The sequence below is a fragment of the Oratosquilla oratoria genome, chromosome 16 (genome assembly GCF_046742065.1).
Source record: "Oratosquilla oratoria isolate Oo_2021 chromosome 16, ASM4674206v1, whole genome shotgun sequence".
Lineage (NCBI taxonomy): Eukaryota > Metazoa > Arthropoda > Malacostraca > Stomatopoda > Squillidae > Oratosquilla > Oratosquilla oratoria.
In genome coordinates this window covers 59,696,181-59,711,920 of record NC_134792.1, presented here as the reverse complement: position 1 = coordinate 59,711,920, position 15,740 = coordinate 59,696,181, and the positions used below count along the sequence as shown (strand labels likewise).

At 38.0% G+C, this 15,740-nt stretch overlaps 1 protein-coding gene across 2 annotated transcripts in view; it reads left to right on the top strand.

The window, feature by feature from the left end:
* Positions 1-15,740, top strand: part of LOC143034053 (tyrosine-protein phosphatase non-receptor type 2-like) — a 47,092-nt gene that overhangs the window by 19,149 nt on the left and 12,203 nt on the right. The window contains exon 9 of one of the 2 annotated variants that reach the window (XM_076199941.1): positions 3,798-3,908. In XM_076199941.1, the coding sequence (XP_076056056.1) occupies positions 3,798-3,908 (111 nt within the window). Of the gene's footprint in view, positions 1-3,797; positions 6,618-15,740 lie in introns of those variants that run through there. The other variant, XM_076199940.1, reaches the window with a different exon arrangement.

The window sequence follows — 15,740 nt, the reverse complement described above, 5'->3', positions numbered from 1 at the left end:
CATCCATCCATCTCACCCTTGGTCACCCCCTCATGTTCTCTCCTTGCACCTCTGCCTTCCATTCCTCTTTTACTAATCTTTCTTCACTCATTCTTTCCATGTATCCAAACCATCCCAATTCTCATCAACCCTATCACCCAAATCCCTTTCCACTCCCACTCTCCTCCTCATCTTCTCATTTCTCACTCTATCCAGCCTAGTAACCCCTACCATACTTCTCAGGCATTTCACCTCACATTTAAACTTTTCCTTGTTTCCTCTCTTGTTCCATATTTCTGCCCCATACAGTGCTGTCAACACAATCACCCCTTCATACAATCTCCTCTTAGTATCTGTTCCTAAATGTCAAGTTCTAATTACATTTTTTAATCCTCCAAGGCATTTACTTGCTTCTCTCAATCTACATTCTATCTCCACCTCCACTCTTCCCTTTCCTGCCACATTTGCACCCAAATATCTAAAACTGTCCACTTCTTCCAGTCTCCCTTAATACTCACTTTCAGTTTGCTGCCATCCTCTCCCCTTGCACATCTCATCACCTTACTTCTACTCACATTTATCTTTAATTTCCTTCTTTTGCATACCTTTCCAAATTCAGTCACTAACTTCCTTAATCCCTCCTCTGATCCTGCTACAAGCATGGTGTTGTCAGCTAATGACAACTGCCTTATCTCCCACTTTTTTCCATTTTCTTAAACTATCTTCAATCCCTAGCCCATTGCCCTTGCATTTACCTCTCACGCCACCCCATCCATATATAAATTGAACAGCCAAAGTAACATAATACATCCCTGACGAAATCCCACTTTTACCTCAAACCATTCTCTCCATTTCCAATTCTAACACAGGCTCCCCTACTCTCATAAAAACTTGACTGCTCTTAACAGCTTTCCTCCTATCCCATATATCTACAATACCTCCAGCAGTGCCTTCCAGTCTACACAGTCATAAGCCTTTTCCAAATCCATGTCTGCTGTACCACAAAAATCTGATCCATGGAACTCCTGCCTGTCCTAAACCCACACTGTTCTTCACCGATTACTCCCTCTGTTCCTCTCCTAATCCTTTCATTCGAAACCCACCCATAAGCCTTTCCAACAAACTAATCCCTCTGAAACTACTACACTCACACTTGTCCCCTTTTCCTAATTTCTCCCCCACTTTCCTCATTCATCACAGTCATTTTTTTTTTAGCACTTCCCACTGCAACTACCTTTTCCTCTCTATCCTTCCTCACATTTAGCAACTCCCTGAAATACTCTGCCCATCTTCCACATACTCTTGTCTCTTCCATTATCATCTCTCCATCTGCACCTTTTACCTTTTCTTCTGTACTTGATTTGTCTTCCCTTCCTCTCTTAATTTCCTCCAAAACACCTTTTTATTACTTTCAAAAATTTCTGTCGTACTCCTACTCTATTTCACATCTGCTCTCAACTTTGCCTCCTTTATCTTATGCTGTACTTCTCTTTTCTTTTCTTTGTACCTCTCATATGATCCTCTTGTCCTATTTTGTAATCAATCTGTGAATGCTCGTTTCTTCTCTTCAACTACTGTCTTTGCTTCATCATCCTACCATTTGCTACCCTTCCTTCTATTTCCTCCCATTCTCATTGTTCTACACACCATCTTTGCACACCTTGTGACTCCCTCCTTGAATCATCCCCGCTCCACTCCTAGCTCTGTTCTATCCTTCACTCCCTCCCACTCTTTTCTCAGCCTCTTGTACTTCTCTTTCTCATTTAAGCAGTTTACTCTACCTCCCTACCTACTGTCCTTATCCTCTTTTACCATCTATCCTCCACTCTGAACTTAACTTCTGCCAAAAAATAATCTGATATTCCCCCGCTCTCCCCTTAGAACATGTACATCCAAAACTCTTACTCTTCTCTTGGTTACCACTATATAGTCCATTAAAGCCCTATCTACCACCCTTCCATCCACCACCCTCTCCCATGTGTACTTATGCTTGACTTCCTTCCTAAACACTGTTTGCTATCATCAACTCTCTTTCTAGACACATCATCATCTCTCCACCACAATTTTCTCCGGGAACTCCCTCACAAGGGAGATAAACAAAGTCAAAAGGGCATAATTTCACTCCCATCCATTTCATCCCCACCCACTCCACTCCCATTCACCATCCCTACCTCCATCCCTCTTTTCTTGGCTCCTGGATGACAGGTCATCCCTGCATCTCACCCATTACCCTAGGTTAGAAGCAATGCAGCAAGACATAGCACATCCACAGCAAGGCTGCTTCATTTAATTGGTGACCCCACCTCTCCTTCCCCTCATGCAGAAAAAGAAGATGGGAGAAATCCCTTTGGGCTGTGTCAAAATATCATTCACACACAATCCCTTTCTAACTCCCCATCCCCCACCCATTCTTTTCCATGCATCACTGCATCATCCTTCCACAACCATTCTTTGCTCACCACTATCTTCTGTCTTCTCCCTTCCTTCCTCAACAGACATCCCACTCTTTCTCAATACCCCTTTTACCCTATCCATCCATCCATCCATCCATCCATCTCATCCTCAGTCACCCCCTCCTGTTCATCCACCTCTGCCTTCCACATTTCTTTCACTAATCTTTCTTCATTCTTTCCATGTGTCCAAACCATCCCAGTACTGTTTCATCACCATATATTTCACAACTCCTTTTCCTTCCCTGCTCTCCTCTTCACGTCCTCGTTTCTCACTCTATCCAGCCTAGTAACCCCTACCATACTTCTGAGACATTTCATCTCAAACATATTTAAAATTTTCCTCTCTTTCTCTCTTATGCTTCATGTTTCTGCCCTATACAGTGCTGTCTATACAGTCACCCCTTCATACAGTCTCTTCTTAGCATCTATTCCCAAATGTCTATTTCACATTACACTTTTTAATTCTTGAAGGCATTCACTTCTCTCAATCTGCTTTCTACTTCCACACCTTCCTTTCCCATATATGTCCCTAAGTATCTAAAGCTATCCACTTCTTCCAGCCTTTCCCCCTTAATACTCAATTCCAGTTTGCTGCCATCCTCTCCCCTTTACATACATACATACTTACATATGGCCTTTTCTCCCTTATAAGGGGAGTGGTTGAGTCAAAGCATATACTCACCAACACTCATCCCACACCCTTACAAATTCCATTTTTTGTCCTTTCCATCATAACTCCTTGTAGATGAAGAGCAACCCTGTCTCTTGCCACACAGATTGGGTCAGAGGCAATGCAGCAAGCCACAGCACTTCCACAGACAGGCCTGACAGTCTAGTGTAATATGGTGATACCCTTCCACTTCATTCCATAGCCCCCCTTTCCTCCCCCCATTCATCAGAGAAGTATAGAGTTGATAAGAAAAAAATCTTGGGCCATGTCATTTCCTCATATATTTACAACCACTCTCCGTTTACATCTATCTCTTGCCTCCTCTCTTCCTTGCCCAACAGGTATTCCTCTTATATCCAAAGCTCCCCTTCATCCAGTTCATCCACTTTATTCTTGGCCTTCCCCTCAAGCTCTGTCCATTAATTTCTGCTTTTCCTCGGATGTTCTTTCCACATGCCCAAACTTCTTGGCATTCTTTGAACCTGATCTGTCAGCTCTCTCCTTCATACTCCGTTTCACCTCCGCGTGCACCTGCCATACTTTTTAGAATTTCACCTCAAACATGTTTAGGTTCTTACTTTCTGCCTGGGTAATTTGTCTAAGCCTGTGTTAGCTCAGTTAAAGAGAAAATAAAATTAGGTTGGGATGTTTTGTTAACTTAGATTTATTGATGACTATGTCCTCTTTCCTAACAGGATACCCGAGTTGAGGAAACGTCGTCGCCAGGAGAAGGAGGCCATGAACTTGAAGGTGAAGGAGATGGTAGACAAGTCGAGAGCAGCAGAGCGGTGGCAAGAGAAAAAGAGGTTAATAATGCGACCCCTGTCATTGTGTCTTGCCTTTGTTGTGCTTGGGCTGGGTGGGGGGGCGGTCTTCTTTCGCTTCTTCAGGTCTTGAGGGTTTTTTGGAAGGGCTCCACGGGGATTCTGGTCTTAAAGAATCCCCGGGAGCTCTTGAGGTGAGAGGATTCTGAGGTGAAGATGGTGAGTGGATCACGGTGACGATGGGTATCGGTAGATCCTGCTACGAGGATTCTTGTGGTACTGATGGAAAAATGCGTTGTATGCGGACATGAAGCACTTGTGGTGAGAGAAGAGAAGTAGAGATGATGGTAAGGCTCACTCCTTATGGAATACTGGTGATTACGGTGTGCAGGTAAAAATAGGTTACTCTTTGTATTGTTAAGTAGGATTCCACGCAATTTTTGCTCCAAATCGTGGAGTTCCTTACAGATATCTGAAGGAATGTCTAGAAGACATTGGATGAGTGGCTTAGGGGAGTTCTAAGAGGTGCTGTCAAAAATTAGAAAGAGCACTTCTGTCAAATAAGGGGGAGCTCTGTATAGCTGTGGGCAAACTAGCCTGGGGTTAGCTGTGTACAACATTGTCGAGGAAGACGGCCTTTGTGTTCACTATTTTTTACATCACAAAGGATAGCTTAGAACAAACAAGTACTCCAGTTATTGATAAAATGTTACTGTGTTTTTATATTAATTTTTTTTGAGCTACAACAGGTGAAATTGATGGAACAAAGCTGTCTGCATTCCACTTGAAGCTTGCCTTCTTTGAGAGCCCAATGTGTTGTAGAGGAGAAAGGACCCAGAAACAATTTCTGTGTCGTGGTGCCCCTCTTGTAGTGCTCATTGTCATTAGCAGTTGAGTTTTACTCTCACACTGCTATTATTAGTGTATCATTTCTTTTAAGTTTTAATTTTTCCAAGTAGATCAATTTGATTTACTTGGAAATTGATGAGAAAAAAAATTCACTCAAATTCCACTACAATCTTGACCCCTTCAGAGTAGGGCCACATTGTATAGATTCACGAGAAGAAAATGGCCGGCATTTTTATTCTGCTGGGGGGAAATTAAAGCATATAAATGGAGTCTATATTGATCAAGATGTGGATCAAGGTGGAGGGCCCCTGAAGCGAATAAAATGGTCCGTAATTTGCCTCAAAATATTATATTGCATTGCTGTGCTGAAGAGGTTAAGAAAAAAAGTTAAGCATTTTGTTTAGCATTGAATTTTGTATTCTTCATAAGAAAGCATTAGGATACGAATTGTGCCGCACTCCTCACACGGATATACTCAAGTTCCTTTAGGCATAATGTTTACTGCCACTTGGAATCACTTTGTTTTTTGCTGTGATTTGAAGTGGGTCGTTCACATTTTGCTTTGCACTTTGACTTCTATATAACACATTTGCAATTATTTAATTTTGGATGTAGTAAAGAAAATATCTAAACAATTATTTGAATCAACAGATTAGTCTCTATAAGGTTTGGCTGCTTGGGTCGGCCACATGGGTACAAAACTCCGACACAAGTTGAGGGGCTTCTTTGGGCGTGTCTGAATACAACGTCCTCAAGATTTGCCGGGTGAAAGATAGACAGGGATTTTTAATTATCTTTACAGAATTGGTCCAGCTCAGTAACACGAGATAAACTCAGATACATGGGTATGTTTATTACAGCTTTTGAACTGGATACATCAAAATTCACCATACCGCAACTCAGATAGACGCTTATTTTACGGGATAAATGAATAATTGAGAAATATGTTTTCAGCATTAGACAGATGTGTTCATAAGACATATTAAGTGTTAGGTGATAGACAGATACGCCTGATTAATGATGAAAAATTAGACGATTATCAACCCCTGTGATTCCGAGGAGACCTTGACACTGACCTTTGCCGTTAGGAAAGATTTGCTAGTCCACGGCTGTTCTCAGAGGTAGGGTCCAAAGGGCAGCTGTAATGCAGGGGAAATGGGATGGGAGGGATGGGAAAGGGTTAAATGTAGATAGTGTGCCAAAATTATTAAGTAAGACTTCTTGTACATTTTCTTCTTACCTTGTGATTTTTTTTTCCCTTTTTTTTTGTCCCAATCTGCCAACGTCTTAATTAAGCTTCTGCTAAGTTATACTTATTATTCAGTTATTATTGTGATTAATGTTATTTGTAAAAGTTGCAGTTATCATTGTTCAATTTATTTTTATTATCATTAATAATATTAATGATAATAACAATTGATCAGTGCTAATGGTGGCAAGTGTTATGTATATCTGTATATATTTACATTAATGTATATAATTGTGTGTACATGTGCGTGTACATGTGTGTGTGCATGAATGTGTTTGTGTGCTAGTGCCATGTAGTTTCTGTTTGGGTTGTAGATGAACTGAACCCAATTTGAAATGAAAAACAATGCTGGTAAATTAGGTGGTGATTTTTTATTATTATTATTATTAGTATTATTTTTATGTTTGTTTATTTGTTTATTTTTTATTTTTTGGTGTGCCTGTCAGGTGTGCTTGAGCATATAACCAAAGGGTGTGCCTTGAGGAAGACATAACTGTTTTTAAAAAACTTGTTATTTTTTTATTTATTTATTTTTTTTATTCTTTAATTTTTTCGCTTTTTTCTTTCAACTTCTAGGTTTAGGTTTTTTTGTCCGTGCAAGAGCTGAAAAAAAATCTTTTGATCTAATGTTGACAAAAATACAAATCTCCCCTCCCCCATATATATATATATATATGTATATATATATATATATATATATATATATATATATATATATATATATATATATATGTATATATATAAGTATATGTATATATATGTATATGTATATATATATATATATGTATATATGTACATATATATGTATATATATATATATGTATATATACACATAAATATATGTATGTTTATATATATATATATGTATATATATATGTATATATATGTATATATATATGTATGTATATATATGTATATGTATATATATATGTATGTATATATATGTATATGTATATATATATATATGTATATATATATATATATGTATATATATGTATATATATATATATATGTATATATATATGTATATATATATATACACACACACACACACACACACACACACATATATACTTATGTATGTATGTATACGTATATATCATAGGTTTCTTATTGATAAAGAATAATATCATCAGGGGTTTTGCACATGTTTTGTGTGTATATGTGCACATCTTTGTGACCAGTAATGATACTTGCAAGTGGTGATCTTGCAAGACAGGCCTCAGAATAATCTCTGCCACCAATCTTCAATACCAGAGATCCTATGACGGAGGAGAGTAATCTTTGGGCCCTCCTGTAGACCTCTCTGGGAAGCAACTTTGGATTGAGATTTGTATTCGTTTAGTGTGGAACTATGTCAGTTTGAAAGTCTATCTTCATATCAAGGGGTTCTTCCTCCATATATAAGGTGGCCAGGGAATGGATGCTCTTACTCCCATCCACCACCATTGTTACCCTGTCATCTTAACTTCTCGTGGATGAAGGATTATCCCTGTCACCTGACCAGTGCCCTGTTCTGAAGCAACGGAGTTTGAAAGTAATGGAAGGAATGGAGCAGTCGTTGGTTGTACATTCTCCTTGTGTGACACGTTGAAGGAGAAGTGATTGAAGTTTGTAGAATCTTGAGACCAAACCAGATATCAAGTGCCATCCCCTTGGGGCTGCACCTTCACGTGGAAGTGAGGAGATTATTGGATTTTGAAAATGGGGAGGAGGGAGACTGTTCTTGTAGGATCACTGTGATCGGGTAGCTGTCGTAGGTCCTTTCTAGGAAGAAAGATTGATCTGTTGTATTAGTGTGGAGCTGGTTATATGCCACCATCTTGTAGTAGGAGAAGGGTAGTTCTTGGTTATCATCTGTCCTTTTGTGAAAATATGGAGGAAATGCAGTTTGAAGTTGATACAGTGATCTTAAAACACATTTTGGAGACTGCATCAGCTCCTTGGTGGCTTCACGTAAAGGTGGAGGTGAGGATATCGATGGGGTTTGAAGGTGGGTAGCAGGAAGATTATTCTCCATAATTTTTGTCTTCTGGGACCACCATTTGCACGTACCAGTGGTTGATGAAGAACCTTTGGTGTCTCAAAAGCAGGCAACAGCCACTGGCTAGATGTTTAGATATTTTAGTCGAGATGTTTGGCTTCGTCTTGGTACCAAGTGCCAGTCCACTTGGTTGCACCCCATAGTAAGGATGAAAGAAGAAATGCGGAGGCTTCTTGTCTGGGATGCGGGCATCTCTGCCTCTCTTTTAGCAGTGGGACAATGGGTAAACACCTCCGGGTCGTACTACCATGCTGATATTCGCTGAAAACCGAGTATGCAATACCCAACTTACCCCTGTGAGGATAAATGGTTTCCTTTATAACTAGTGTTCATGGCCCTATTACAGGTGAACCAACAACAACTACTTTGGCTGTTATTTCATATTTTAGGTTGAGTTTAGCCCATTTATGCCATGTTAAGAAGTATATGTTTCAGGAACCCCAAGTAACTAGTGATCTTTATAGTAATAAGGGTGAGGGGACCAACCCCATTTTCCATTCTTTTAGCTCTTGGGCCCTGAATTGAAAACCCCATTCATGGGGAAATGTGTTGTAGATGCTGTAGGTTGTGAGTGCATCTGTGTATTTACTAAACTGTAGTATCCAGGAAATGAGCAACACTTGTTTGGTCTTGTCTCTCGCTTTCCAAGTTGTCATACCTAGCTTCAAATTGTATGTGTGTATGTATGTTTATTTTACCTAATTATATTTACATAATAGCAGTATACACGGTTGGAGCTATACTCATTTTGGTCTTGTCTCAATATCTCCATTGATCAAATTTTGCTTAAATCCGTAGTTGTTGGCCTGGATTATTTCTCTCTCTCTCTCTCTCTCTCTCTCTCTTTTTTTTTTTTTTCCCACAAATCAATGCATCTGTGCAGAAAGCTTTGCCTCCTCCTACCATCTTTTAAACAGTCAGTTGCCTTAAACTGTTGCAGTTTTGTTCTTTGATCCCATACTAACATTGTCTAGTAAAAATGTACTATTCCTGTCTCTTCTGAATATTGCTATCACATCTCTCAATTTACTCCTTCAGTGCTGGTAGTCCCATTTTTTCCAATCTCTTGTTTGCATGCCTTATCAACCAAACTATGGGATATTCTGGTTGCTGCACCTTCCATAACCCTGTTATATTTACTTGGACCACACAGGATGGGAGCTACACTCATGGGGTCCTGTCTTTTAATCACCAATTATTATATTTCCTTTTAATTTTTTTCTGTGGTTCCAGCTTTGCGTGTGCATGCGTGCGTGTGTGTGTGTGTGCATATGTACTAGCTTGGATGATTATACGTTTTTATTTTATTTTTTTTCTTAATTATAATTACTATTACTTGTTCCATTTATATATGTGTTTGTTTATTGTTTACAATATTTTATTTATTTGTGTATATATTTTTCATCTATATCAGGTCTCTTTCATGTAGGGTGTTCCCAAATGAAGCACACAAGCCCCCAAAGTTAAATTGTAGGGGAAGATGGGACAGCTATTTGCTAGTTTCCCAATCCCTCACATAGGGGAGATCTCAAACACGAGGTTAAATCTCTCTGTGCCACCTCCTCCTCCTCTCTTCCACCGTCTCCCTTCTCTTTTCCTTTTCCCTTTCTCTTTTCCATCTCCTCCTCCTCCTCTATCTCCCTTTCCCTTTTCTTCTACCTCCCCCCTTAAAAGTTAGGCAGTTGATACTCCATGGCTTGGTTTTATTACATGGAAGGAAGATGTGACTTTTGAGCTTCCCGGTAATTGGGAATAACAGTGGAGATGATTCATTGTGGTGCCAGAAGAGTTGGAATAAGTTTGTGTAAGAAGATGATTTGAACTTGCCCTAGATGAGATTGTATGGATATATGAAGAAAATAAGAAAGGGATGCACTGTTTAAAAGAGGATATAAAGCAGATATGGAAGGAAGGAGAGCAGAAGGAAGTCGTAACACATGCTGTCAAAATAATGAGTGTTTGAAAAAGGTGGAATAGCTGGTTATTGAAGGAAGCAGGGTGGGATGAGGCTGAAGAAGTAAAGGAACATGGAAAATGTAGTGCAAGTTATTGAAGGGCAGGATATGAGAGGAGTAGGAGGGAGGAGATTTACCCAAAATAATTTGGTGTGACCAGGGGCAAGGAAACGTAGTTCCACCATTTCATATTTTTTTGTTTTTTCACCTTTTTGGGGGTTTACCGATCAACCAGTGATGATTGGCTTGGCAAGTCTTTTAAGGAAAAAGATGCTTTGCTTGTGAATGCATTATAATGGATATATTTATATAAATTAGTTTTACAAAGATGAGTTACTCTTAATATCCTTTTTCTTCTTCTCGAGTTAAAGCTCAGACAGAAATTCGTATTGAACTCTTAGTTGCTTAGGATGTAGATCATTTGCCCAATGGTTATAGATCAATCACCCTGACATGTACCAGAAACAGAATATGAAGAATATGCTCAATATATTGTTTTTTTATTATTATTATTGTTATTATAGCCCTTGAGTTGCCATCAATGTTTAATTAAGATTATTCATGTAATTGTAATATACAGGAAATGAGCTAAATTTGTGGGGCCATGTCATGTGTGTGTGTTTACCTTAAAGTATTTACATAATTGTAATATGTAGGAAGAAAGCTACACTCATGGGGTGGCCCCCCTCCCCCACCTCCTCCTCCTCCTCCTCCTCCTCCTCCTCCTCCTCCTCCTCCTCCTCCTCCTCCTTCTCCTCCTCCTCCTCCTTCTTCTTCTCCTTCTCTTTCTCCTTCTCTTTCTCCTTCTCTTTCTCCTTGTCTTTCTCCTCCTTCTTCTCCTTCTCCTCCTACTCCTCCCCCCAGTTGTATGTAGTTTTGAATTAGTTTACAATTTTACCTAAGGGTCTGTCATCTAAGTTGTAAGGTGTTATAGTGTGCTAGGAGATTGGATCCGGGTTTTTATTCCCCAAATATCTACTGTCTCTTCCGGGAGGGAAATAGCTGTCGATCATGAGTCCAACATGTGATCCAAAGACCATGGTGAATCACACACACTGATAAGACCAAGACTGGAATATGGTGCGACACTATGGACACCCAGTACTAAAAAGAATATAAAGAAATTAGAAAGAATTCAAAGAGCAATGACAAAGATGGCACCAACACTCCAAATTGACATATAAACAAAGATTGTTCAAATTGGAATTACCAACCGTGGAACAAAGAAGAGAAAGAGATCTACTGACTATTTATAGAATTATGAAAGGAATGGAAGTCCTAGATAGAGATGATTTATTAAAGTGGGACAAGAGAAAAATGAGAGGACATGAAAAGAAACTCAAAAAGGAGTTATAGAAGAGATCTTAAAAGTAATAGCTTCCCACACAGAGTGGATATCTGGAATAAATTAGATGAAGCAATGGTGTGTGCAAATACTATTCAAGAATTTAAGAACAAACTTGATGCAGAAAGATACAAAGACGGGTCACTATGAGCATAGTTCCCTTCCCGTATAATACAACTAGGTAAATACACACACACACACACACATGAATACTTAATAACATTTGGCTCATCATTTGGGAACTGAACCTAGACCTTTGATATATAAGTTACTGTCTTGGTTGCTGTATGGGAAGTACAGTTTCCTATGTAGAAAAATGGAATATTATTACAGATAGCATGTGAAAGGTTAAATGTTTGAACCATAGAATATTTCTAATGGATATGACTCCCAGAAAGTGACTAAGTAAAAGCAAATAAATAGAGGGGTGGGTAAGAATATGTAGGTAAAAAATCATGAAATATAAAGATTGGATAGCACAGGCTTAGACACACGAAATTGGAGCGGCGACGGCATGTGGATTGTTTAGAGGTTTACTAGTTTAGAAACTACCAGTTATTATTATAATTATCATTATTATTATTTTCATTTTCTCTTAAACTGACATAAATAGAAGAGACAGGTGGCAATAATTGAGGCTCGTTCTTGTACAACTTAAGTACTGTGTATGCACGTCATTTTAGGGCTGTTAGTGTGAATGTTTTGTCTGGAAGTAAATATGGCTTCGTAATTTAAACTATATTCAATGTGAAATATTTGTGTAGCAGATTTGATTTAATTATGGGCATTGGAACTTAGGAATATCTTAGTGTCAGAGATATTTACATTGGTCATACAAGTTAAGGCCAATCTTGTATGATTGTTGATTCTCTCTCTCTCTCTCTCTCTCTCTCTCTCTCTCTCTCTCTCTCTCTCTCTCTCTCTCTCTCTCTCTCTCTCTCTCTCTCTCTCTCTCTCTCTCTCTCTCTCTTCTCTTCTCTTCTCTTCTCTTCTCTTCTCTCCTCTTCTCTCCTCTACCCTCCTCTCCTCTCCTCTCCTCTCTCTCTCTCTCTCTCTCTCTCTCTCTCTCTCTCTCTCTCTCTCTCTCTCTCTCTCTCTCTCTCTCTCTCTCTCTCTCTCTCTCTCTCTCTCTCTCTCTCTCTCTCTCTCTCTCTCTCTCTCTCTCTCTCTCTCTCTCTCTCTCTCTCTCTCTCTCTCTCTTTCTTTCTCACATCAATATTTTTATTCACTGTTATAGATAATACATTTGAATAGTTTGCCCATAGGTGGAATTTATTTATATTATTATTATTGTCATAATCATTGTTATTATTATTATTATTGTCATTTCATTATTATTATAATGATTTTTATTAATATTATTATTTTTATTATTATTATTATTATTATTATTATTGTTGTTGTTGTTAAATACAGTTACATATTGGGGTTTCAAACAGTTGGATATTGTATATTGTGGTTTGCACTCAGCTATACTGAAGTTACAATCATCTCGTCATCCTTTGGGCAGATTTACATGCGTCATAATTATTTTGGTTGTATGTGCAGTACATCCTACTGTTTCCAAGGCACCTTATGTATTGCCTGTGGATTTGTTGAATGAATAAAATGATTATTATTCCATATTGTATAAGCTTTTATTTCAATAATTTATGATAAAGTATCTGAGTGTGGTATCTTTATAGTCACGAGTAATTTGTTATTACATTTGATGTAGCGATTTACCACTTTAGGCAACAGTTATTATTGTACAAGTTATTATTTTGATAGCATTGCCTGGTTTGAAATATTTCCCATTGTTTTTTGACTATTGATTTTAACATCGGAACAAAAAGAAAGAGGAAAAGATATATGGTGCAAATAATATGTGTAGTGTTTAGGATTTGTGCGTTTTTCACATTTAGGATTTTAATGAGCGAACTCTTACATTTTCTGTGGTAGCATTTCTAAGACGCAAGTTTCCAAGAACATTTATTTTAGTGAAGGGCCTTTTTTTTTCACAATCTTCTGGGAGTGTTAGGAGTTGTGTGCATTTTTGGGGGAATTTTGAAATGTCTGGGTGATGTTAGCATTTCCAGTGAATTCTGCTTTCTCTCAGGCAAATGACGAAAGCCTTCAATTCAAGATTTCTGAATGCATTATTTTATATGTATTTTCTACCAGCAACACTCGTCCCCAGTTGCAAGACAATAATAAGAATTTGTACGATAAAGAGTAGTCTTAGTAGTGAAAAAATAGGCTATCTTGATACAGAACGAAAAGAGAGATGTATCATATGACAAAAATCTGTAGGTTTGTAGAAAGAGAGGAAAGAAGAGATTTCCAATTGACAGAGGCTCATAAGTATGGTTAAGTTGCAAAACATCTACTGTGCCTTCCCATCTTGGGTAGTCAAAGGAGGACATAGTAGTAGACAACGAATCAAAAAAATCATCCTCGACTAGTGCACAGAGATGTTGGGTTCCGCGGTCTTTTGAGGCTAATTAGGTAAAGGTGCCATCTTTCCTTTTGTGGAGATGGGAGTTCACATATCAGCTCAGCAAAGGCACTTAGGTTAGAAATCAGGTCACTAGTTCAGAATGAAGAAAGTATTGGTTTGATTGATTTCATTATGAGCAGAACTTTCATAAATATGGTGTGTGTAATATACATATATATATGTATGTGTGTGTGTCTGTCTGTCTGTACATGTGTAATATGTGTATATATATGTATATATATATATTACATGTGTATATGTATACATAAATATATGTGTATGTAGATGTAAGTGGGAGGAGTAGGAAACACAGGAGTCTTAGTCTGAGTTTATTATGAAGAATAAACTCAGACTAAGACTCCTGTGTTTCCTATTCCCATTTATGTCAACCTGTCAGAATGTCTCAACATATATGTATATATATATATATATATATATATATATATATATATATATATATATATATATATATATATATATATATATATATATATATATGATGGAGGGAGGGGGATGAATGGAAGTGGAGTATATGGGGATGGAATGGGTAATGGGTGGGAGTGGATTTTATGCCTTTGTTTTCTGGCTACCTCCTTGTAAGGGGGAAAAAGCATTTGGTATATATATATGTGTATATATATATATATATATATTGTGTGTGTGTATATGATATATATACTCAAGTGTGTATGTTTGTGTATATATTTAATTGCGACAGAATACAAGCCATTCATGTAGGGTCCCATCTGATCTCGGTTTGGAATATGGTAGCATGTATATTTTTCCTATCTCTAAATTGTTCCACAGATCTGTTAACTGTTTTATTTCTTTGTGGTGACATTTTCACTCGATTCATCACTCCTAGGTCCTTTAAATCCTTTTCATTGTTTACTTCTGTATCTGCTCCAGATCTCATTTTGCAATTTAGAGATTTTTTTTTTTTTCTACTGTTACCCATTTCTAATATTTTGATTGATTTATTTTTTCAAGTATTGAAATTCCTTTTCCAGTTCTGGCCTTGTTTATACATCCTACCTAGATCACCCTGCAGAGTGCGTGTGTGTGGTTGTGTGCATGCACGCGCACTTATCTAAATGTAATATACAACTAGGTCTCTTAATCCAATGCTTACCAACCACCACTTGTGTGGACATTTGGGCCCAGGACATAAGCCCACATCAGGAATTGATGTTTTATGTCCTGGGCCAATTCTTGAAATGGGTTTATGTCTGCACAAGTGGCAGTTTGTGAATGTTGGATTAAGAGATTTAGGTGTACAGGGAAGGAGCTACACTCAAGGGGTCCTATCAGTCTTTTCTTCAACTGTCATACCTAGTTTTGAATTCACTAGTGATTTTTTTGTGTTGCATCATCTAAGCTATACCAGGAGTCGACATCTATATGGGAAACTTTCTTGACGTCCTTCAGACACCTAGTGTTCTTCTATCTGTTCCCCATGACCTTGTGATAACCCTCCCTATTCCAAAAGAAATCTTTACCAGTTTTACTCTCTTTAACAACCTGAATACTACAGAAGTGGTGCACCTTCCTCATTCACTCACTGATGGTAGGTCCAATGCTAACATCCCCTTGTACATTTATCTGCAAGGCTGGGAACCAATTTAGGATTGCTCAGCTAGACAGTAGGGAATGAGCACAAATAATTTGGCTACTGCTGTTTGTATTCTCACATCCTTGTTTATAACCTTCACCTTGTGTAGAGACAACACTACAGCTGCATACTGTATGTACTCATGTGTAGTGCGAGTTTTTATGATCAATATTTTATTGAAAAAATGTGGTTGCATTATATACAGGTAATGTTAATGAATGTGTTAAAATTTGTGCCTTTCTGTTGATAAAAAGTACAGTACATCTTTGTTCATATTAGATGTTTTGAATAATTTTTCTGACCATTTTGGGGGTAACTTTGTTCAAAAAAATGTCCAGCAC